The sequence below is a fragment of the Heterocephalus glaber genome, unplaced genomic scaffold (genome assembly GCF_053883595.1).
Source record: "Heterocephalus glaber isolate CG9 unplaced genomic scaffold, H.glaber_assembly_v1.0 deba00001610, whole genome shotgun sequence".
NCBI classification, from domain to species: Eukaryota; Metazoa; Chordata; class Mammalia; order Rodentia; family Bathyergidae; genus Heterocephalus; species Heterocephalus glaber.
In genome coordinates this window covers 12,781,724-12,807,161 of record NW_028258381.1, presented here as the reverse complement: position 1 = coordinate 12,807,161, position 25,438 = coordinate 12,781,724, and the positions used below count along the sequence as shown (strand labels likewise).

Below are 25,438 nucleotides of genomic sequence, written 5' to 3'. Positions count from 1 at the left end.
AGTTCATCCATCAGTGCTGCTTCTTCAGCTCTAACACTTAGCACACCACTGCCAGGCGGCAGTGAAAGGGCACGCTGTGTGGGGAGAGAAACTGTACGTATTTTCTTTACATTTTCCTGTAAGCCCAAAACTGCTCTAAATTCTTTTTAACTTTTTAAAAAGTCATCTCCTTTCTTTTCTTTTTCGTGTTTTTTTTTTTAACTTTCAACATAAATGCCATGGAATGAATAATTGTGGGCTGGCCAGTGCACTGTGGACGTGTCCAGCTGCTTCCATTATTAATTCGGAGCCAGCCACATTGCATGAGCAGCATTAGCTTTGTCATCCTCAACACAAAGGCAGCGTTTTGTTTTGTTTTTTTATAACTTTTGTGTGCATTTTTACTATTAAAAGAGAATACTGTGAAGACACCATGCTACTACATGGATTGACTGAGGAAACACTATCTAAGTGGGAATAGCCAGATGCAAGAGAGGGACAAGACTTCCCATTCCCGGTGGAGTATGGGAAGGAACCACAGGAGATGCAGCCTCCTCTCCATAGTGTGAGGACTGCAGAACAAACAGAGGCGGTTGGAGGGTCAGGGCCCGAGGGAGAAGGGGAGGAAAGTGACTGGTTAATGCTTGTGGGATTGAAAAACGTTCTGGAACTAGATAGCAACAGAGTTGGGAAAAGATGGTGAATACTCAGAATTACACACTTTACAATGGTAAAATTTATGTTTTGTTTCTGATCACAACAAAAGAGAATATTTTTAAAGACCTCACAAGTAATTGAGTGAAATCTTACAGAAATAGTGATTGAAAAGGAAGCTGATTTTATATATTGAAATAATTCTCATAATTTTATCTAGGTAAGATCATTAAAGAAAGCACATGTATGCATGTATGTCTTGCATATATCCTACAAAAACTCTTAAAATAAATTGATAACGTTTCTGAAAGCAACCAAACAGAAAACATTTCTATATAGCAAAAATCAGACTGAAATAAACTTTTGGCCACACTAAGTTTAGAAAAAAAATGGGGTATAACTCTTACGAGATTTAGAAGGGAAAAACAAGATGATGCTGTGAACTTAAACTTTTACCCAAAGTCTGGTTTCATAGTTTATTTCCATGTACATAGAGTTTTGCTAGAAATTAAAAGTAGTAATAACTCTTCACTGTGTTTTTTTGGGAAAAATGCTAGTAATTACCCATTGTAGCAGTCATAATTTCTCAGCAAGCCTTTCTTTTCAAATTTTTTTTTTTTATTGAGGAATAAGAACTTTTCCTCCTGAAGTGTCCTTCCTTAAAAATCATGGTCAGTAAATTTTATCCATGTAAAAATATGTAGGAACAAAACAGTAAGGAAACAACCTGAATGTTAGTTAACTATAAAATCAAACAAGGTTTTTTCTTTCAATATGTATAATTTTGTATAATCTTTACCCTCTTTAGACACCAAGCCCACTCCTGAAAGATTAACCCTGAAATATTAATCCTGGAAATCACTGAGAAATGGGTCCATGGATTCTCTTTTGTCCTCTACTTTTCTATCTGTCCAATGAGAAATTATATATTATTGCTATAATAAAATTCAATTTAAAAATCTGAAGCTGCTCAACAGTTTTAGGGATTGATGTGTTTTTTACATATATTGTTTTGGTCAAAAATAACTGATAGCCACTTATTAAGCACATATCACAAAAAGCTGTGTGCTTTAAATATATACATTATTTTCTAGCCCCAAGGCAATCCCGGCTTTACTGTTATTAACACCCAGGCCTCTGACTTAGGAGTCAAGTTTATTTTGCTGGGCTCCTGGGCTAGAGAGGAGGAAGATATTTTATTTCCCTCTGTGCTGCTAGGTTCTTTGCTGCGACCCTGGACGTTAAACAGAGTATGGCATGTTAGTGAGGAAGACAGTTTGCCTCCAGGCACGCAGGAGTTTCACGCACAGTGAAACTCAAAAGGCCCGACAGAAGGGAGAGGCTCCTGTGCGTCTTCGGCCCACAAAGGCAGGGGCTGGGGCATGTTGGGGCGGGAGAGGAGTGATTGCCAGTGTGTCTCTGGGTCCAGGCCTTACAAGTAGCTTTTCCTGGCCCGGAGACGTCTTTACAAATGGAAATGTGCTGCCTTTGCTAAAGGGAAACACTGTACTCTCTCTTCAGGAGGTTAGGGAGAGCCAAACAGCCTCCCTGGCTGTGCAGATTTTCAGTTGCCTTAAGGTCAAAATAGTCCCTGGTGCGGCCCACGTTGCTGCCCTCTCTTTCCCTGGTGGGGACGCGGGGAGCGCAGTAGACAGCGCGTGGATTCCCGCCCGAGGGGCCAGCGGACTGCGCGAAGCTGGCTCAGCCCTCTCTGTCTTCGCAGTGCCGACGTGAGTCTGACCTCTGCTGGCCAGGCCGGCGTCCTCATCGGCTACTGTCCGCAGCGGGACGCCCTGGATGAGTTGCTGACCGCGCGGGAACATCTGCGCTACTACTGCAGCCTCCGCGGGATCCCGAGTGAGCTCATCCCCCAGGTAGGTGCCGGTAGGCGGCCTCGGGCTTTCAGGAAGGTGAATGAAGGGCACGCTGAGAACTCTGGACGACTCCAAGCCACTCCTTCCTGCTGTAAGGAGGAGGAGCCCTAGGACCTGATAAAAGCCGACATTTTCCAGTATGGTTTTCTCAGAAGGGACATTCCAGTACTTCCTCTTATTTATAGTGTATACAATATATTTAAAATGTATCTGTGTGAGCAAGTCATGTGGAAGGCGTTAGATAAAAACACTGTAACTTTATATCCTGTCCCTCCCTTCATTTTTCCTCCCTCCGTCCCGCCCATTTTGCCTGCCTGTCTGCCTTCCTTCATCTCTACCTTCTACACTTACTGGATATTAATTTGTGTTCAGAAGAAATACCATAACCTGGGCATCTCCAGGACGTGCCCAGGGGAGGACTGGCCCCGGGCGCGTGTGGAATTGGAGGCTCCGTGTTGAGTGACTTCCTGAAGCCGCAGGAAAGCCTTGCACATGCTCAGAGGATGGCCCAACGGGAAGCCTCCGCAATGGCCTTTCCTTTATACCTTTCTTGGGAAAAGCACATTTTTACCTTTTCTGCACCTCATTGTAGAGAGTCAGGGTGCTCCATGGATTTTGAGGTTCTGAACTAGGAGCAGAAGAAAGGAGTGTCTGATAGCTTTCCAGTAAGAGGCTGCAGGAGCTGGAACCTCATGGGCCTCACAGACAGAACTCCCGGCCTGGCCTTACCAGTCCCGGAAGTCCCATTCCCTGTGCTGATTGTGCAGTGCCTCAGCCTCCCCCCACTTTTTTTTGGTACCGGGGATCGAACTCGGGTCCTTGAGCTTGCGCAGCAGGCGGCGAAACCACTGAGCTAAATCCCCGGCCAGCCTCCTCTTACTTGAGCTCCATATTCCCAAGAGCAGCTCGGGCTGACTCTCCCGCCTTCCTGTGTCAGGCCTTGGAGCGAGCTTTTTTCTTCTTTTTTTTGGTACCGGGAATCGAACTCGTGACCTTGAGCTTGTGAGGCAGGCAGCGGAACCACTGAGCTAAATCCCCCAGCCCTCCCGGAGGAGCTTGCTTAATAACTCAAAGATAGTTTGCCCTCTGCAGGGCTGCTCCTGGAGGCTCCAGGGCGGCTCTTGGAATCCACACTAATTGTTGGCTCTGCCTTTAACAGGCGTTTTTCCAGTCAGCTCGCCCTTGTTAGGCTTTGATTAAAGAGATACATGGTTGGCGAGTGCAGTGAGCTGATCCTTTTGTGGTCCGTGGGCAATGTGCCCATGCAGCAGCTCTCAGTGTGGGGCTTGGCGCCCCTGGGACCCACTGTCTCACAGCCTTGTTTGCCTGAACTCTTCCACCAAGAAGTTATGGTGTTGCTAGTTGCTCTCTCTGAGGTTTCTCAGAGATCAGCTTCCTCTTCCATCTGTTCCCCAAAGCAATAGCTCCCTTCCTGGAAAATTTCCATCCCCTGTAAATTGTGGGAATATTTGACATATAGAACAAGTGTGTGTATTCTGGAGACCTCATCACAAGGCGACCGGAAGGGATCATTATAGTCAACCGCAGATAGCATGCAGGACAGTGATCGTGTAAGGCTGCCAGGAAACTGAAGAATCACGCTCTCCTCTAGCATTGCAGGTGTCAGCATGCCATCCTAGCTCACACTGTGGCTGGTGTGTTGGGGCAGTGCTGGTGTGAACGAGTTCATGTTATCAGTCACATAAAAGTACAGCGCACACAATGGTGTGCACATGTGATGCTTGGTAACTAGAGACTGTTACTGGTTTATGGATTTATATTGTGCTAGACATTATTTTAGATTACATTATTTTGTAACCCCTTCTTTTCAAAAACTCTCCACTGTGAGACAGTGTGCCAAGTGATACAGCAGAAGCATCAGACATTCAAACATCTTGTGTTCACCATGTCCTTTGATTGCATCTGGATCCCAGGCAAGGGACTGACCTGCACGGTCTAGCACTGTGTGACAAAACTGGCTTATGATCCTCATTCTCAGAAAGCAGCCATCCTCAAAGCATGCACAGCCATAAGCATGTTACAGTCAACACAGGAAATAGATAAGAGAGTTGTGCTTTGTTTTACAACTGGAGAAACTGAGGCATGAGATAGTTCCATGACTCACTGAGTCACATGGCTCTTATGCAACAGGGCTTGCTTTTGACACTGGACAGGCCAGGTCCAAAGCACTTGTTCTTGATTGTGAAGCGACTGCAACACTTAGTGTGCTCGGATTGCTGGGGTTTAAGATGAAATCCCTTATCAGCCTCTGGAGTGGTCAAGGAAGTGGAAACTGTGGGGTTATTGTATGCCTCCTCCAGCCCTGAGCATTTCTTTGTGATTTACTTGTCATAGGGCTCTAGCTGGGCCCTGGAGTGCACCCCATCCCTCCCCTCCCCTCTGAGCCTCAGGCTGCATGGACATGTGATACTTCCCGAGACCCACTGGCAGCTCACATTGGCTTTTTCCTCCAGGCTGCCATCTTTCTTTTCATGGTAATGTTGGCAGCCACTGGTGGTGTCTTCTGTGATTCCAGGAGACCCTCCTGTGCTAGCTGGAAAGTCCTTCCGAGCTCAGTGCATGGCTCCTTCGCTCCTCCCCTCCAATCCCCGCAGCCCAACCTCAGCCTCACTCCAGCCCCCAGCCCACTTTGCCCAGCCTGCTGGCTGTTTCTCTGTACAGGGTGCCCCACTCCTGCAGCCCTCTACAGGCTCAGTTAGATGAGAAGAAGAGCTCCAGTCATTTGGCTTGCATTTGAGCTCCACGGGTCCATGTAATAATTTCCAGTCTCCCCCAGCATTCACACTGCACTGTTTTGTACAGTGTGCATGCTTGAGCCTGGATTTGACTAACCTGGTAGGGAATTTTATACCATGTTGAACCAAAAGATTCAGGAGACAGGGGCTCTGAGGTCTGGGGTGTGAAAGAGAGCTGGAGAGAGTTGATGATAATTTCAGGGCTAACGTCATATCCAGACAAGCAAACAACACTTCTAAACGGATGAGAGCTGGTGAATGCTGAATTTTACTTTTCCTCCCTGGGATAGAAGAAGTGGAGCCCTTAACCGTATTACTCTTACTAATATTTGCAAATCGCTACCAGGAAGAACTCCTACCATGTACTGCTTCTCAATATCTTCCCTTTAGGCATGACTTTCATCATGAAGTTTCTTCTTACAGTTTTGCAGGAAGGAGCTAGAAGTTAGAAGACAAACTAGGAGCAGGCAGGTTGTCAGCAGAGGGAAGGACAGAGGCAGGTGTGTCCTGCTGAAACCCTGGGCTCATTTTTCCTCCTGACCTGTTATTTGGATCTTGAATCTCACAGAAAATTTTGATATGTACCTCAGAAGTGCTAACAAAAACCTTTGGCTTTGGGATGCAATGCGTGTTTATATGGCTTCCTGGGCAGTCTGCTTTGGTAGCCCTACTGTGTGCCAAATATGATACTGCAGCATAGCTGTATAAAGACAGAAGAATCCCTGCCTCTCATCTTAAATGTGGTACCATTTCCAGAGCTTTCTGAGAGAAAAGCAACAGAGAGATTTCTGTAACTTAAGGCACTTTGTTATCCCAGGAGAATAACAGAGGGTCTGTCACTTATGACATTTTGGGGCAAGGTGGTATTTTGCCAGCATTGATTGCTAGGCCATTACATTTGCCATTATTTTGATAGTAGTGCTGAGCACAGCAGACATGGCAAAAAAATACATCTTATTAGGCCATTTTCAGTTATTTTCTGGAAATATGACATTCAGAGAATGTTAGCTCAAACTGATACATTTGTCCTGATATAATTTAGAATCTTTCCTATGGTTAACTGAATCCAAAATGTGCAGGTTGCACTATTTAACTTTTTTTGTGAAATTGGGAAAACATGATATACATTACTTGGTTCATAAAAATAAGCAAAAATAGTTTGGCAAATTTATTTAAAACTTTACTTGCTTTTCTGAGGTGCTTTTCTCTAAAACTAGGTGCTTTTGCCTTTATTTATCTCTTTGCTAGCTTTCCTTTATGGCTAATCTTTGAATAAAAAGTATAAGAATAAAAGTTTCTAAGACACATACTTTCCATTTTTATTTTCTTGGCAAGTTTTTTCCTGCTTTCTTCTTTGGGATGAAGCCTAGAGTACATGCTAGGCAAGCGCTGTGCCTCTGAGCTACATTCTCAGTCCTCTTGGTAATTTTTATGGGTCTGAAAATCACTGTTAATTCCTTCCTGGTTCCCAGCCTTCATTTTATGTGTGATTGCTCCCCCGGGATGAGTCTTGTACTTTTCTGTAGTTCATCTCTCAGGAAAATGTGGGTGAATCAATCTCCATTAGCCCCTGTGTCATCCCTTTAATTCCTGCAGTGCAGGGTCTCATATCTCTTCCCTCATGTAATACTCCATTAATATTTGTGTTTATTTACTTGTTTGGAATAAAACATTTTGTTTGAACATTTTAATGTGATTAAGTACATTTTTATTCAGTTTATGTTAATTGAGATAATTGGACTTAACAGAGCCAGGAAGGAGGATGGTTCATATGAGACAAATTGGGAAAAATGACTGTTTTCAACAAGACCAGATAATGGGCCCTGAGAGAACTTTCTCAGGCAGAGGGCAGCAGGTTCAAGATTCCATCTTCCTGAAACTCCTGGGCCTCGAGGTCGTTGTCTGTGTTTCTTTCACTTCCACTGTGGGACCACAAGACTAGGCCCATAGTTCATTTTCTAAATTATTTTGAGGACACCCAAATAAAGCAATAGAGCCATTTATGTTGAGATTTTTAAATAGGAAGCATGCTGTTACCCTAACAGTTTTAGTTTCTAGCATTTCATCATCATCATATAGTTATTGTCCTAAATGTTATACTTTTATCAAAAAGTATATGGATTAGTTTAAAACTATGCTTCATTTAAGTATTTTGGATCCAGAATTATTAATTCAGGTGCATATTCCTATAGAATTTTTCCTTCTGCTCCTAAATTTGGATTAAGGTATGATCTTGACCAGTTTGTATGATGGTATCTAAAAAAATGAATTCCTATAAATACCTCTGTGATCACAAGAGCTAAATAAAACTGCAGAAGTTTAAATTATGTGAAGTTGGAAACAAAGAAATTGCTCTTTGGGTCACAGAACAGGAGAGAGAACTGGAAACAGACAGAGAGGGTGGCACAAATTATAGTGGGAAATGCTGATACAAGGGTAGAGACACAGCAGGTACTCAGGAGAGGGGTGGGACTATTACCTACACCAAGGAAAGCCAAGGAGATGAGCTGGGACCCTCAGAGGAGAGCAGGAGAGGAGCCATGAGCATGAGGTGAAGAGGAGTCAGGATCCTCTGAGGTGAGGCTGACAGCTGGCATATGAAGTGCCCACCTCAGCACTTGATACACCAGTTCCTAGCAGTTGTGAACACAAAACATTTGCGCATTCCCTCCCCACTCTCAGATAGTTCCTAATCTAAATTCTCAGGGTGCAAACTCTCTCAGTGCCTTCTTGCTATAAGACAGACATTTCAGTCCTTGTGTTGATATTGAGAATTCCCTGTTTCCACTCTCTTTCCTGGGGGTTTTGACACCTCACCGTCTTGCTTTACTTCCTACTCAAGCCCTCCCCTTGTCTCTGCTCACCTTAATGTGGATATTCATCAGACCAAGTCTCAATTCTGTTTCTTGCCTGCATGCCCTCTCAATTACAGATTATGCTGGGCCATCAAGCCTATGTCTACAGGCGCAAAAAGTCCCCTCTGTTCATTCTCAGTTTCTCCCTGAGTTGGAAAGGGATGGGATCAGGAGCTGTTTTTGACTGACTCTGTGTGGGGTGGGCAGGAGTGGTGAGAGGAAGCAGCAGGAGCCAGGGCCGAGACCTGGCATCTGGTGGCCTGCTCATGGGTATCTCTTCTTGTCCAGGTGGCAGCAGAGCTTGTGAGGCGCTTACACCTCGAAGCTCACGCGGACAAACTTGTGGCGACCTACAGTGGAGGGACCAAGAGAAAGCTGTCCACAGCCCTGGCCCTTGTGGGCAAACCTGACATCCTGTTATTGGTAAGTTGTGGAAATACCAAGATCCATGTTACATGTGGACTTGCAAACTTATTTTAGTCTACCAGAGTTCTTCCAGGAAGTAATTTCAGAACTTTTAACACTGACTCTACAAACTATTAGGCTTCTGCACTGTCAGTATTTCCCAAACAGAATATAAAATATAAAACAAGACATTTGTGTTATATTTGTCAGATTTAAAAGTCAATTAAATTTTAACATTAAAATGGCATTCAAAAAGTACTAGAATTCACTTCTAATCTGAAAGCCAACATATGTTTTTCTTCTAGCATATCGCTTTCAAGTCTTTTTCTATTCACAGATGTATGTTTATATAATAGCAATAGTGACATAAGTCTGTGCTAAATCAGGAGGATGGCTGTCAGGGGTCTTCATGGTTTAGATAAGTCCCCCCACACCCACAAGGGCTTGGTCCCCAGCCTTGGTGCTACTGGGAGGTGATAGAACCCTGAAGATGTAGGTCCTAGTGGAATGTTGTTGGGTCATGAGGTTCTGCTCTCAAAAGAGATTGTAAGGTGCAGGCCATTTCCTCTTCCTCTTCTTCATTTCCTGGCCATCAGATGAGCAATTTTGCTTCATTACTTGCCTAGCCATGAGGAATGGCTGGCCACAGGTGCAAAATCAGCACAGCCAACCCATCATGGACTGAAAGCTCCAAAACTGGAGCCATAATAAATATTTTCTCTTTGTAAGTTGATTCCCCCAGTTATTTGCTATAGTGATGGAAAGCTGACTGACACATGAATGAGGAGGGGAGGGACGAGGTAGAGCATGAGCAACAGCCTAGAGGGCCAGCTAGTCTATAATCTACCTGCAAATACAATCAGGTCAGGTGAGCAGAATCAAAACGTAAAATGGAGTGAGGGCCACCAAGAAATAGATCCAGCTGCCTTACATTTTATAAATGGATCTAACTATGCATAATGTCACTGATGCAATAAGTAGACCGGATTCTAATCAAGACATTGCAACCCAGAGCTTCATCCTCTCAGGCACTCAAAGGGTATCAAAAAGCATAGGAAATAAAGCAAAGGCATCAATTTCAATTTCCGTTTTGTTCATGGGATTTCTGAGGACCTGAGTTGGAAAAAATAGTCTCATTGTTTCCTGGTTGTCTATCAGAAATGCACCTGAATATTCCTTTCACTTATTCCAAGTTTGCTATTGCAGGGTCCCAAATAAAGAACTATTGCAGGAATCTGATAATACAGAGCAATGTTTGCACCATTCTGCAGTTCACACACACATTATCGCCTCGAGGCCAGGCAGGGTGCACTGAGGAGTTGCCGAGACATGGGGACTTCCTGCTGCAGTGTCCCTGTCCTAGCTTGGCACAGTTGGATGAGGGCCTTCTGCTCTGGAGCTGGTCCCCCATCTCCCTGCAGACCCTAGGTTTGTCTTTTTCACCATCCTTGCTCTTTCTCCCTTGAATGCCAGGAGTGTGGCGTAGTGGCCACTTGGGGACTCTGCAGTCTGTGTGATGGGGTGCAGATTATGCAGCATGTGACCTCATGCACTCCGTGCTTCTCTCCTTCCTGTCTGAAAATGGTCCTGGTCGTCATGTCTGTCTCATGGAACCACTGAAAACAGTAAATGGAAAAATCCCCATTACGCACGTAGCCAGGGCTTTGTGCGTGATAACCGCACAAGAAGCGTTAGTGACCCTGAAGATACTGACTGTCCAGAGCATCGGGATAAAACGATGCCTTTGACGTTCTCTTCAGAGAGGTGGGAAGCAGCGCTCAGGGTGGGCACCATGGTGAGACTCAGGGAAACTTAAAATGACACACGCAGCCCTCCTCCCAAACAATGCACAATAGCACCTTTCATTTACTTATTTTATAAGTAGCACACACCTATCACTTGATGTGCAGAAACAACCAGATGTTATTTTCCTGCTCAGTGCCTCTTCCCACTCCACTTCCCTTCTGTTTTTTCTTTGGGGAGAAGGTGATGACCTGAAGCTCTTAAGAAAAATGTGTTCAGTGCTCCTTGGCTGCAAAAAGCTCAGAAATGCGTCATGCAGCTGGGCAAGTTCCTCTCAGAAGGGCTGCAGATAACAAGTGCTTTGGAGTTTATTGAAGAAGAAAGCTTCAGATTCCAAGAAATTTCAGTTTATTTGAACTTGCTAAATAAATGGAACCTTTTCCCATTATGGTTCATGTTTCTAGGAGTGTCATTCTGAGGCTGAGGATGGATCTTGAACACGTCAAGGTTGGAGTACCTAACCACGTCTCAATGGAGAGCCAAGCTTAAGTGGAGCCCCCCTCCCCAGTTTTATTGAGACATAATTGACAAATAAGAATTGCATACATTTAATGTACACAATGTGATTTTCTAATAAACATATTTACTGTAAAACGATTACTGTATTCAGACTAATTAACATATCAGTCACTTCCCTTAATGACCGTTTCTTTTTTCCAATATGTGATGAGAACACCTGGGACCTATTATCCAAGCAAATTTCAAATGCATGACACTGAGTTGTTAACTGTAGTCTTTGTCAGTCCACTTGTGCTTCTGTAGTAGAGATCACAGACTGGGTGATTTATAATGCACAGAAATGTAGTTGTCACCATCTGGAAGCTGGATGTCCAAGATCAAGGTGCCCTTGGGTTTACGAGCTGAGGGAAGACCTGTCTCTGCATCTCCCCAAGATGGCACTGTGAACTATGCACCCTCAGGGGAAGGAAGACCACGTGGTCATGGGGCAGAAGTCAGAGGTCAAAGTGGGGCAAACTCTCCATCCGTGTCTCTTCCAGGGGCTCCTGGTACCATTCATGAGGGAGCAGCTTTGTGACACAGTCACTTGCAAATCCACACTCCTGATACTGTTAAATGCTTGGGGTTAAGTTTCAGCATGGATTTTAGTGGGGACAAAAATTTCAAATCATAGAAATCCCTGTGCTATATATTAAATCTCCAGAACTTATTAATCCTGTATAACTGAAATTTTGTACCCTTTGAGTAGCATCTCCTCATATCTCCAGTAGCAGCCTCTAGTTTATACCCTTCTACCCTTGCTTTGTGTCAACTTGACTTTTTTAGATTTCACATGTCAGTGAGGTCAAGAGTAGCTGTCTTTCTTCCCACGTTTGGCTTATTTCACATGAAAGCAGAGTCCTTCAGGTTCACATAAATGTTGTTGAAAACTGCAGAACTTGCTTTTTAATGCTGTATTATATTCCATTGCACACACACAGTGCAATATTTGGTATTTGTCTTTCTGTGCCTGATTTATTTCACTTAATGTAATGTCCTTCAGGTTCCTTCATGCTGTCACATGATAAGTTTTTTTTTCATTTGTATAACAATTAGTGCTCCAGTGACTGTACCCTGTTTTTATTCATTCATTTCTCTGCTTGGGGATATTTAGGTTGATTCCACTCGTTGGCTAATATGAATAGTGCTGAAGTAAGGATGGGCTTTGGGGGCCTCCTATTTGACATACTCAGTTCATTTCCTTTGGAGAAATCCTCAGAAGTGGAAATGTGGATCCCACGGTAGTTCTAGTCTTAATTGTGTTTTTCATAATGGACAAACTAATCCAGTTTCCCACCTCCAGCATGTAAGGATCTCCATAAATGCTGTAATGCACATGTTAGCTCGCTTGATGCTATCCTAGAAATCTTGTAGGCTTTCTTCATTCTTTCTCAGCTTTCTCTTCTTTTTCTCCTCTAACTGGGTAACTTTGTATAACTTGCATTCAAGTTCACAGATTCTTTCATTCTCTCCAACAGCTCTGCCCGGGCATCACTGGATTTTTGGTTTGCACATCGCCTCTCTTGCCTTGGAGTTTTGCTTGGCTCTTCTTAGATGACTTCTTTCTCTTTGAGCTTTTCTTGTTGCTCTCTTTTTGGAACTTCTCTCTTTGCTCATGTGTTGTTTTTCTGATTTCCCTTAGTTCTCCATTCATCTTCACTTGTAGCTCTCTAAAATGGTGACTTTGAATTCCACGCCAGGCAATTCCCGGATCTCCATTCCTTAGAGACCAGTTGTTGGAACTCTGCTGCATTCCCGGGGCGGCGTCCTGTTTCTTTGTGTTGTTGTTTTCATGTTCCATGAAGTCTTTTCTTTTTCTTTTTTTTTTTTTTTTTGTACCGGGGATCAAACTTGGGACCTTGCACTTGCAAGGCAGGCGGCGGAACCACTGAGCTAAATCCCTGGCCATGTTCCATGAAGTCTTAACCTCGCTGTCTTCACATGTGTAGAGGTGTCTCCTTTTCTAGTCTGTCCTGATTTGGAAAGAATCACCTCACCAGCTGGCTGGATGCAGGATTCTGAGGGGGTCTCAGACCTGTTCTTAGACTTCCACACTCTACAACTCTTAGTGGTCCTTGGGGGGTGGGGAGGGAAACGTGTAAGATTGGGCACAAAAGGAGGCTGGGTGTGAGAGCCCCCATATGATTTTCCTGGGTGACATGCTGGTGTGCGTAGTAGCGTGCCTCCCTCCAGTTCTGCAGTTATGCTGTTTTTTTTGGGGGGGGTCACTTGCCCTTTCCCCATATTTTAGGGATGCTCCTGGGGAGGTTGAGGCACCTGCCAGCCCATCTTGAAGGGTTCGGCTTTGCACTGGCTCATGGGGGGCTCGCTGGTGGTCCCTACACAGAGGCTCCTATGACCTGGCCTTCTCCCTGTTTCTACCTCTCCCGTAGCTCAGCAGGGCTGGTCATATGCACAGTCTGGCAGGTGAGCAGGAAGTGGCCCCCGATTGGCCTCCTGAAGGAGACAGAGGGAGCCAAGCTCCGCTCATGACTCACGGCCTTCTGGACACCATTAGGCAGTAGAGAGGAGACCATGAGAGCCAGAGCAGGAATTTCCTTGCAGTCCTGCCTGGCTGCTCATGGTGGAGAGTGTATTTCTCTGTGTGCTCACCGAATTGCCCCCGCCGCGTCTCTCTCCTTCAGGACGAGCCCAGCTCTGGCATGGATCCCTGCTCCAAGCGCTACCTGTGGCAGACGATACTGAAGGAGGTCCAGGAGGGCTGCGCCGCAGTGCTGACCTCGCACAGGTGAGCTGCAGCCCTGCGGGCCACTTCCTGAGCAGGGCTGAGTAGCCCTCGGTGGTCATGGGTGAGTCCAGGGCCAGCCATAGAGCTGACTGATCCAAGTAGGTGCTGCGAGTTTGAATTTAAAAAAATTTATTGCACTAAAAGATCGCTATGAATCCCCCACCTCGCTTCAAACACCCTTATCCCACCTATTTTGCCCCTTCTGCTGCAGCTGTGGAGTCCTCTTTTGTGAGTCTTTACAAGTTGTGATAAGAAATATCATTTCTGAGCGCTATCCAATGGAAAGTTTTCATCCAGCGTCAGCCTTGGCATTGGACGTTTTGTGGGACTAGGGATGTGCCCACCTCGCAGCACCACGGTGCAGAGTCTGATGGTCGGTGCCCTTCCTGCACTGCTCCAATTCAGCCTCTTTCCCACGCAATCCCTGGCTCTTCATTTTTACCTTTCCAGAAAGCCCTGTGCTTGGAACCGTAGGGTAGGCGGGCTTTGAGAAAGTAGCCCTTTCCTCAGCGTCCCGCCCTTCACATGGTCTGGTTACCCCTTTCCTTTGAACACGGAACCCTTCTGGGGTCCGGATGCACTGCGCGGTTCCCAAGGATAACTCCGTGTCTTCTGCCTCTTGGCGATTCTGAGTACAGTTCTTCGAAACACCCACACGCAGGCTTTCGCGTGGATATTTTCCCAGTCTTTTTAGGAAAATATCAGGGAGTGTGGTTAGGGGATTGTATGGGAAGAATATGTGTGGCTGTAAGAATCCCCCACTTCTGATTGTGAGAGGCTTTGTATATGTAATATCATTCAGCCCTGGTTGTTAATTATATTCCAGATACAATTCCCCTTGTTGGATGTATTATTTGCAAGTGTTTTCCCAGTCTACTGCTGTGTTTGGAAATGCAAAGATTTTAAAAATATTTTTATTACATCTAATTTATCAATGTGTTTTTTTTTATAACTTATTTGTTATATCTAAGAACTTTTTGATTACAAGTCACAGAATGTACTTAGGTTTTCTTCTAAATAGTTTTCGCTCTTAAAAGTCTTTGGTATGTATAGCTGGCATGGTGGTGCATGCTATAATCCCAGCACTTGGGAGGCTGAGGCAGGAGGATCACTGTGAGTTTGAGGCCAGCCTGGGCTACATAGTACAAGGCCAGCCTGAACTACAGAACGAGACCCTGTTTCAAAAAAGTCTTTGATAAATTTGAGTTTATTTTTGTGTACAGTTTGTGGAGTCAAAATTCACTTTTATGAATGTGGCTATGCAATTGCTTCAGCACTAGTTTTCCTACCCTTTCCTCATTGAATTATCATGGTGCTGTTTTTGAAAAATCAGTTGGCCATGAATTGCACAGCTTTCTGGACTCTCAGTTCCTCTCTCGGTTCCTCCCCATTGCAACACTCTGGTTACAGTGCCTTTCTGTATAAAGCTTTGAAAACGTAGTCTAAGTCCTCCGAATGTTTTCTTCTATTACAAAATATTTCATTCACTTGAAGTGTTCTCATTTCCTTTGTGATTTATTCTTTGACTTACAATTTATTTAGAAATATTACTTAATTTCTGCCATTTGGGGGCCATTCCAGGTTTCTTTCTAATGTTCATTTTCAATTTAACTCTGTTGGGGTTGGAGAAAATGCTTTTTGTGATTTCCATTCCTATAAATTTATCAAGAATTAAGGGTTCCAATCCTTCTCCTCCCTATTCCTACTCTCTAAAAGAACCAGATAACCAATGTGTTAATTTTGGTTTTGCAAACCATGTAGCCTCTTCTGAAACTCTTCAGCTCTGCTGTTGTAGCCTGAGAGTTGCCCGCAGACACCTGTGAATCAGTATGCGTGGCTCTGCTCTCAACCTGAGAGGAGCAGAAGGCAGCCTGGCTTGGCCAGACCCCCCCACCCCCGCCCCGGTTTCTGACTTGGTCTAGCACGTTGCCCAGATGCCCTCGGTGGGGAAAGGAGTGTGCAGGCCATGCTGGCCATGTGAATTAGGGTAGAGTGGCAAGATCCCGTGTTCTTGTGTTTCTGCTGCAGCTTTATCAAGTATGGGAAGTGAGAGACAGACTGAAATTGTCAAGTGGTATGGTGACATTTTCTTTTCCTTCTGGAGTTACTGTCACTTTTGGCTCCATGTATTTTTTTCTCTTCCAGTACTGGGGATCGAACTCAGGACCTTGAGCTTGCCAGGCAGGCACAGCGCCAGTGAGCTACATCCCCGGCCCTTGGCTCCGTGTATTTTTGAAGCCATGGAGTTAGGTGAACATGCATTCTTAACTGTGATCTTCCAAATACTGTGGTCCTTCTTTGTCTCGATTGGTATTTTTTGTTTTTGTTTTAAAGTCTTATTCTGTCCGATGATAGAACACTGATGCTGTCTTTGGTTGCTGTTTGTTCGGTGTTCACATCTTTTTACTTTGAGACTCTCTGTGTTGGAATAGAAGGAACGTCTCCTTCACAGATGGGTACAGTAGTTGGAGCTGGCTTTTTTCCTGGCCTTCAGTCTTTGCCTTTTGAATAAGACAATTAGATCATTCTGCATTTAATATAATTATAAACATGATTTAATTTATATTTGCCATTTTGCTGTTTGTTTTTACGTGGCTCCTGGGTTTTTTGTATCTCTGTTCCTACTTAACTGCCCTTTATGTATTGAATAAATAATTTGAAAGGTAGCATTTTTGGCATTTTAGATATATATTATTGGTCCATTCTTTTAATGGTTGACTGGGAATCACAGTTTGCACCTTCACTCATCATATTAACACTAACTTAATTCCAGTGAAATATTGTAACTGTGCCTTAATATTGTTCTGCACCCTCCTTTTCTTTGGGTCACTATTATATATGTATTGCATTTTATATGTTCTGCAACAATTATGGGTTATAATTATTGGTTTCTATAATATTAATTCTTGCAGAAGTTAAGAGAAAATTGTATTTGTAGAGTCGTACATTCGGGAGCTCAGTTGTTTATGGAAAAAATTTGTTCATCATTTGCTCAATTTTCTTTTCTTTTGTTTTTTTTGGTACCGGGGATCGAACTTGGGTTCTTGCGCTTGCACAGCAGGTGGAGAAACCACTGAGCTAAATGCCTGGCCCCTGCTCAATTTTCTTTTCTTTCTTTCTTTCTTTCTTTCTTTCTTTCTTTTTTCTTTCTTTCTTTCTTTCTTTCTTTCTTTCTTTCTTTCTTTTTCCTTCCTTCCTTCCTTCCTTCCTTCCCTTCTTGCTTTCCTGCCTTCCTTCTTTCTTTCTTTCATTTTTTGGAGCCAGGGCCCCACTTTGTAACCCAGGCTGTCCTCGAACTTGTGGTGAATCCTCCTGCCTCAGCCTCCCGAGTGCTGGGATTACAGGCATGTGCCACCATGCCTAGCTTTGCTCAAATGGCTTTTCAGCTCTGTTTATCCCTCCTCTTCCCTTGGTGGCTTCAGTACATGGTTGTTGGGACTCTGATTGTACCCCACAGATCTGTGAGTTCTTGCTCATCTCTTTTCAATCTTACTTGATCTGCTCTGAGGCTGGATAATTTCTGTGACTTCTCTGGGAGCTCTCTGCAAGCCTCTTCTGCCATTGTAAATCTGGTGTTGGTCACTTTGGTCAATTTTTCATTTTGTTTGTTGGGCTTTTCAATGAGTTTTCTATTTGCTTCTCTCTTTTTATAACTTTCATCTACTTCTTTACAGTTTCTGCTTGTTGACATTTGTTGTCAACTCTCCCTTAATCATTTATGTATGGCTTCCTTTAGATCCTTGAGCATATTTATAAAAGTTGTATTGAATTTTTTTCCTGCTAAATCTAGTATCAGGGAATACTTAGAGACAATTCCTATTGCTGGTTTTCCCCTCTAACTATGGACTGCTCTCTTATTTCTTTGCTTTCCTTTCTTACCATTTTTGGACATTTTGGATAATCAGCATCTCTGGGTTCTGAACTCCTCCTCTTCCTCAGAATTACTGTACTTGCCAGGTTTTTTTTGTTTGCTTGTTTGGAGTTTGTTTTCAAACACTTACATCAATTTTATGTTTGGATTCTTTTCTGGGAAAAGGCTGGGAAAACATTTCCCCTGTGGTGGGTAGCTACTGATGCCTTTGCTCAAATTCTGTTTTTAAAATTGTTTCCACTTTTTAAAGGCTGGCTGCATAGCAGTCACCTCTGCTTTTGCATCACTCCTTCCACCCCAAGAACGGGCAGAGGTGTTGTTTACCCTGCTCAGGTCAACAAAATGCTATCCTCCGGTAGCAGAGGAAATCGTGTGTCCAGGCTGTTTTCAAGCTGGCGCCCTTATTCTGGGTCCCTCTGTCTTTCCTAGGTGCATGTAGATAGCCTCTGGGGTGACACGCAGTGTGTGACACCTCTGCTGCCTATACATGTGGCCTTGACTGGCTACATGCATGCCACAGGCATGCAGTTTCCATCTGCTAGAGGTCAGCACCACAGGTACTGGAGGTGTTGGCCATTCCACGTCCTCGCTCCAACAATAGCCCTGTCCCCAGCAGTGTCGGTGGGCATGGACATTGCCACTTTCGTCACCCGGACCTCACCAGAGGTACTATCCTCAATATTTTGTTTCTGTTCTGTTTCTCTTTGGAAAGTAAAATTTTACATTAAAATAAACTCAGTGTGGTGAATCTACTTCACTGTGGTGTGCATACACACTTGCCGGGAATGCCCCTTTTGCTGTGTATTGCCGGTGGCTTTCCACATCCCTGCACTCACGGTGCTGGCATTGGTTTCCAGACACAAGGACACCAGTCTTGGCATCCAGCTCAGGATCTATGGCCAGGAAATGGCCCCACTGTAAAACTCTTTATTTCTCATGTAACATGTAATCAGTGTCGACTGTTCTCAGAAAGACCCTATAGAACTGCAGTTTCCCTTTTATATCCTCCTATTCATTTGGTTTCACATAAATGATATACATATGAATATATACAAATTTATTTCCATAAATCTGTCCCTATCCAACCACTACAAAGATGCAAATTACACATTGTAAATGAAGAATTGGGAACCTGTGACTGATTCTGTAATTCTAAAATGATTCTTTAGCGAGAAGAGACTTCTAGGTTGGGCCACTTCTCCTTAACTATGTGTTCATCTTTCATTGGCTCTTTTTCCATACCCCAGAGCATCTTGGGGAAGCATGCTCTACACTGCCCAGCCCTATTTCGGTGCTAGTCGATCTGACTGTCCAATGACCAGTGACTGTTTGCTTTGTTGAAGATTGCCTCGCTTTGCACACCCTTCTCTCCATAGATGATCATAGCTTCTGTCTCTGCAGCCTGGGTTGGGGTTTTATTAGTCCCCATGTTCATAGCTTATTAGTTGAACAGTTAATTGCAGCTCATTTGCAGTCACCAAGTCCTTCGTCCTGAGGCCTTAATTCATACTGGTTTTTATTTCAACCTCCGCTTGTCCCAATACAGAAGTGACTTCCTATTCTATCTACAACACAGCTATAAAAATGCTAAAACTGTCTTCAACTGAGATTAAAGCAATGTAGGAAATATATATTTCCATAGAACAATATAAAGCATCTCAGGAATGTTTATAGCATATGTTCATTAAACTTCATGTTAAACTACAGCAGAGAAACCTCAGATAGCAGTGGCTCAGGCGAGACATTTGTGCCTCACTTAACACTTGATGTTGCTGGGCTCTGCTCCACCAGGCCAGCCGAGGAGGCAGGTCCATTCCTCCTTGTCACTTCCCACCTGGAAGTTGTCCTCATCGCCATGGTGCAGGTGGACTTATTGGCTCTGCATCTGCACAGCAGCTCAGGGGAAGCAGCTCAAGTGGCCTCCTTCTTTCAAGATGACCCAGAATGGGGCATTCTGTAGGTGCCACTGGTCACATGCCCACTTCTAGCCACAAGGAATGATAAGGAGTAAAATCCTGACCTGAGCTTATCCCCCCACCAAGCAGACTGCATCCTGACTGTGGCCCAACCATAAACAGTGCGTGCTTCCCGCTGAGAATTTGGATAAATAAAATGGTGAACAAGAAGAAAATCCACACTTATTTTCACTTTTCAGATATTGTTATTCATGCATTTTGGTGAGTTTTTTCTTCCTAGAAAAATGTCTCCCATGCATGAGCAGTTTTGCTAATACACACTGTCATTTTGCCCTTGGTGTAGTGGGAGCTTTACACCATGTGATAGGTGGACTTTAGAGAACCTCATTTAAACAAATTTTTTATTTATTGGTACATTTTAGGTGTACAGTATAATGACATTCATCATTGGAAATTTGCACCTTTACATAATCTCTCTTGGTTATTTTTTCCCCTTCCCCTGCCCTCCCTTCAACCCCTTCACCCCTCCCTATTTACAAAGACTTTGTTTCCATTTTTTCCTTTTCTCATATTAATTCCATTCCCTTCTTTCCTTTCCCTTACCCTTCCCACTTCCCCTTCCCCTTTGCCCCTTTTCTTCCCATTTCACATTATCTATTATACCTTTTAGTCCTTATTTACACTTTCAGGTTCTCATACTAGAGAAACTATTCGGTATTTACACACGTGCGTCCTATTTATTTCACTTAAGAGGATACCCTCAATGTGCACCCATTTAACTATAAATGTCTCTAATTTCTCATTTTTTTTTTATGGCTGAGGAGTACTCCATTTTATTAAAAAACACATTTTCTTTATCCAGTCTCCAGTTGATGAGCATTTGGGCTGCTTCCAAGTTTTAGCTATTACAAACTGTGCAGCTATGAAAATAGTTGCACATATATCCTTGTGGTATGATTCTTTTATTTTATTTTTATTTTTTGGTACAGGGGATCGAACTCAGGTCCTTGTGCTTGCAAGGCAGACAGCGGAACCACTGAGCTAAATTCCTGGCTATTCTTTTAATTCTTTGGGGAAGATGCCTAGCAGGGGAATTGCTGGGTCAAATGGAACTTCCACTCCTACTTCTTTGAGGTATCTCCACACTGATTTCCACAGTGGTTGCATCAGTCTACACTCCCACCAGCAGTGGAGCAGGGTTCCTTTTTCCCCATAGCCCTGCCAGCATTTGTCATTCGTTGATTTCATGATAGCAGCCATTCTTTCTTGCATGAGGTGGAATCTCAGCATTGTTTTCATTTACATCTCTCCAATGATCAGTGATGTTGAACATTTTTCATGCGTTTATTTCCTATTTCTACTTCTTTGAGAAATATCTGTTCATTTCAGATGCCCATTTTTGGATTGGGTCTTTAAATTTGGGAGGTCTGATTTTTTAAAGTTCTTTATAGATTCTAGATAGTAGACCTTTGTCTGAGGAACAGCAGGTGAAAATTTTTTCCACATTGTGGGCTGTCTCTTCACCCTGTTGGTGGTTTCTCTTTCTGTGCAGAAGCCTTTTAGTAAGAGGAGATCCCACTTATTGATTGTTTGTGCCAGTTCACGGGCAACTGAGGTTTTGTTCATAAAATCTTTTCCTACACCAATGTCTTCAAGAGTTATTCCTAACCTCTCTTCCATCTGGTTTAGGGTTTCTGTTTTAATATTTAGATCTTTAATCCATTTCGATTTTAGTTTAGTGCATGGTGAAAGATATAGGTCTAGTTTTAATCTTTGGCAAGTTGAAGCCCAGTTTTTCCAGCACCATTTATTAAAGAGGCTATCTTTCCTCCAGTGAGGGAGTTTGGCTCCTTTGTTGACGATGAGGTGGCTGAGTGTGTCTGGAGTTTTTTCTGCATCTTCAAATCTGTTCCACTGGTCCTCAGGTCTGTTTCTTTGCCAGTACCATGCTATTTTTTATCACAGTAGCTTTGTAGTATAGTTTCAAGTTGCAGATTGTAATACCCCCTGTCATGTCTCTGTTACCTAGAATTGCTTTTGCTATTCTAGGCCTCTTCTTGTTCCAAATGAATTTTTGGATTGTTTTCTGAAGGTCCATGAAGTATGCTGCTGGGATTTCAATTGGGATTGCATTGAATCTATATAGCAGTTTTGGAAGTATGGCCATTTTCACTATGTTGATTCTTCCTACCCAGGAGGAAGGGATGTCTTTCCATTTTCTGATATCATCTTCACACTCTCTTTTCAGAGTGCTATCATTTTCAGAGGAGAGGTCATTGATTTCTTTTGTTAGGTTGATTCCTAGGTATTTCAGTTTCTTGGATGCTATTGTGAAAGGAATTGTTTGCCCTGTTTCTCTCTCAGTGAATCTGTTGTTCCTGTAGAGGTAAGCTATTGATTTTTGTGTGTTGACCTTGTATCCAGCTACTTGACTGAATTTGGTTATTAAGTCTAGAAGACTTTTGGTGGAGTTCTTGGGGTCTGCTATGTAGAGTATCATGTCATCTGCAAATAATGACAATTTGACTTCTTCATTTTCTATCTTTATTCCTTTTATTTCTTTCTCTTCTCTAATTGCTATGCAAATGTTTCCAAAACTAAATTGAACAGGAGTGCTGATAGTGGACATCCTTGTCTTGTTCCTCATTTCAGTGTGAAAGATTTCAGTTTTTGACCATTTAGTATGATATTGGCTGGCTGTTGGTTTTTCATAGATGGCTTTTATCAGATTGAGGTTGAGACCATCTAGTCCAGGTTTTGTAGAGTTTTTTTTTATCATTAATGCGTGTTGGATTTTGTCAAATGCTTTTTCTGCATCTATTGAGATGATCATGTGGTTTTTGTCCTTGGCTTTATTGATACAGTGTATTACATTGACTGATTTGCGTATGTTGAACCATCCCTGCATCCCTGGGATGAATCCCACTTGGCCAGGGTGTATGATCTTCTTTATGATCTTTTGCATTCTATTTGCCAGTATCTTATTAAGGATTTTTATATCTATGTTCATTAGTCAGATTGGCCTATCAGTCTCTTTTTCGGTTGGGTCTTTCTGTGCCTTGGAGATCAAGGTGATGCTTGCTTCCAGGAATGAATTCAGGAGTATTGCTTCCCTTTCAATTTCATTGAAAAGTTTAAACAGTAGTGGCAGTATTTCCTCTCTAAATATCTTGTAGAATTCAGCAGTGAAGCCATCAGGACCTGGGCTTTTCTCAGTTGGTAAGTTTTTAATTACGTTTTCCATTTCATTGATTAATATTGGGTTGTTCAGAATTTTTAGGTCTTCTTCATTCAACTTTGATAATTCATACATATCTAGGAATCTGTCCATTTGTTCAGTGTTTTCCTTCTTATTGGCATATAGGGTGAACCTCATTTTTAAAGGCTCACAGAAGAATGTACTCTTAGTTCCATGAGTTTTATATTGCCCTACTCTGGAATATTTACCTACTCTCAAACTTTTACTATTATAAATAACTTTTATACATTCATATTTTGTGTTTCCTAGGACAACTTTCTAGATGAGGAACTATTGCCAAACTAATTTTCCAAAAGTTATGCCAATTTTTACTCCCACGAGTGTAGGACAGTAATGATGAACCTTTTAGATACTGAGAGCCCAAACTGCAATCCAAAAACCACTTATTTATCGCAAAGCGCCAACACTGCAATTGAACCCGAGCACTGAGGTTTTAGTTTAGATAAAACAACTCATACATTAACATCTTCTGTCTTGAAAGAAAAACACAATAACAGAGCATTCAGTGATACAAACAGCTTTTTATTGAAGGGTAAAAGTTTGCATTTGGTGAGCTTTTGCACAATTAAAGTGATCTTTGCTGTTTATGCATGCTGATAACTTGTCAAACCTTTGCTAGGGGTGGCGGTTCACAGGCTGACAGAGGGCTCTGGGCTCTGCATGCCCATTGTGGCACATATGCCATAGGTTCACTACTGCTGGTATAGGAGATGACCTATTTGCAATTACTGAGAAAGTGTCTTTAACTGAGTATTTTATTGAACTTAGAGCTCGTAGTTTTTCTTTGAAATGGTGTGGGGGGAAAGACGTTTTCCTTTCCATTAAAGGAAAGCACATATGATCAGTGTCTTTCTGGCTAACAACCAGTTTTAAGATGCATTGATTTAGATTAAGCTTATTGATTGTTTTGTTTTTTGAGCTATAAATAGTTCTTTGAATCTCTTCTACCTGTTATTTGCCCCTTTTATCTCTTGGATTTATTTTGCTTTTAAAAATTCATATAGGTGACTTCTATATGGTGAGTATATGTAAGGGTATTGGCTTCACCTGTAGGTTTTGCTGCTTTTTAATTTTGTTTTTTCTTTTTATTGCTGGGAATTGAAGCCAGGGCTTCACAAATGGAAGGCGAGTGTTCCAACGCTAAGCCTCAGCCTTGGCCATTTGTGGTAATATTTAAATATTACATTGCAGTGTTCTTACACTATTTAGGAGTTCAGAGTTTTGCATTGCAAGTATATCAGACATGTCCTTCCAGGTTTCTTAGAAAGTATGCTTCCACCCTGAAGTCACTTAAGTTTCTAAGCAGTAGCTGTTCACTTTGGGTTGGCTTTCGTTCCGTTGCTTTGGCCTCGTGACTATGTAGTGTGAATTACTTTGAATTACTTCAGTGGTGTAATAAGTGTTAATGTTTTCTGGGCACTCTTCCCTCATGACTCTCAGTGTAATTCTTCCTCTCATTAAATAATTTTAAAGACATGTTTTATAATCACTTTCAGTTTTTCTCATGGGGGTGACAAAATTTTTATGGGTATTATACCATACTCGTATTATTTTAACTTATGACTCACATTATTATAATAATATCATAAATTATAAATCTTTGTAGTATGTTCTACATTAAAATAACACTTAAGATATAATTTGGATTGTAATTAGAAGCTAAAATGTTATCGATAGCATTCTATTTTAAACATTGTATACTTTATTAAAATATATTTTACATATGAATTTACTTATCCTTTATTTTTATACTTATATTATTATATTTTATACTTACAATAGTAGTATGCTGATATTATTTTGTATTACACTAATTTTCACATTACATTTTTCTATCTTTAAAATATTTACAATTTTCCTTTTATTCTCCTCCTATTGATTCAAGGTTTCACTTATGTCTACAGGTAAAGCTTTATTACTTTTGCGATAAAATATTCATTTTTGTTAAGATCTTTCTTACTTCATATTTTTGTCCTATTGCCAAATGGTTCTCACCTACGTATTTTATTAGTGGTCTTCCTGGTGCACAGAAATGCTAATCAATTTTCCATTGTGTAGTTGGATGCTTTAATAAATTTTATGAATTTTAGAAGCATGTTACTTGGTTTTCATATTAAAATCTCACACGATTTGCCCTGGTGGTACTTTTGGCCCCTTGTGATTTTTCAACCTTGCATCCTGTCACTGGCCTTTGGCTGTGGCTCACTTCCTGTTTCTCCTCCCAGCATGGAGGAGTGTGAGGCGCTCTGCTCCAGACTGGCCATCATGGTGGACGGCAGCTTCCGGTGCCTCGGCTCCCCGCAGCACATCAGAGACCGGTATGTGGAGCTTCCTTTGTTTAAGTGTTTCCTGTCAAGCCCGCAGCGTGATGCAGTATTATAGCTAGAGATGCTTTCGGAACAGTGCTGTGGACCAGTTAGTTACCTCCTGACATGCAGCAGGAGGCGAAGGCCCTGAGACGCCTCTGGAATGTTCAAAACCCATAATCAGTAAGTCGGACATACAGCGATTTCTGGGCATTGTCCTTAAAACATTTCGCTCTCTCCCTCCCACACCTCGTTGTGGTAACGCGGGTAAGCATGGGAATCTGATGGCAACATTGGATACAGGCAGGGCCAGGAACGACGACCTTGCATACAAAGTGCCTTATGCACAGGGTGTCCCAATTCCATCCTCATGCAGTGAGTCAGACTTCCGCCACGGAAGCAGCATCTTAATAAAGCCCTTTGTCGGTGGAAGAATGCAAAAGGGGATTGATGTGGCCACCTTTCATTTGGGCTGATGAAAGAACGAAGGCTATTTTCCTGTGCTCAGGAATC

General features: G+C 42.6%; 1 protein-coding gene across 1 annotated transcript in view; it reads left to right on the top strand.

The window, feature by feature from the left end:
- The window catches only part of Abca13 (ATP binding cassette subfamily A member 13), a 267,945-nt gene that overhangs the window by 222,573 nt on the left and 19,934 nt on the right, over positions 1-25,438 (top strand). Inside the window, exons 34-37 of the mRNA XM_087196525.1 lie at positions 2,357-2,507; positions 8,407-8,541; positions 13,470-13,573; positions 24,845-24,937. Of these exons, the coding sequence (XP_087052651.1) occupies positions 2,357-2,507; positions 8,407-8,541; positions 13,470-13,573; positions 24,845-24,937 (483 nt within the window). The remainder of the gene's footprint in view (positions 1-2,356; positions 2,508-8,406; positions 8,542-13,469; positions 13,574-24,844; positions 24,938-25,438) is intronic.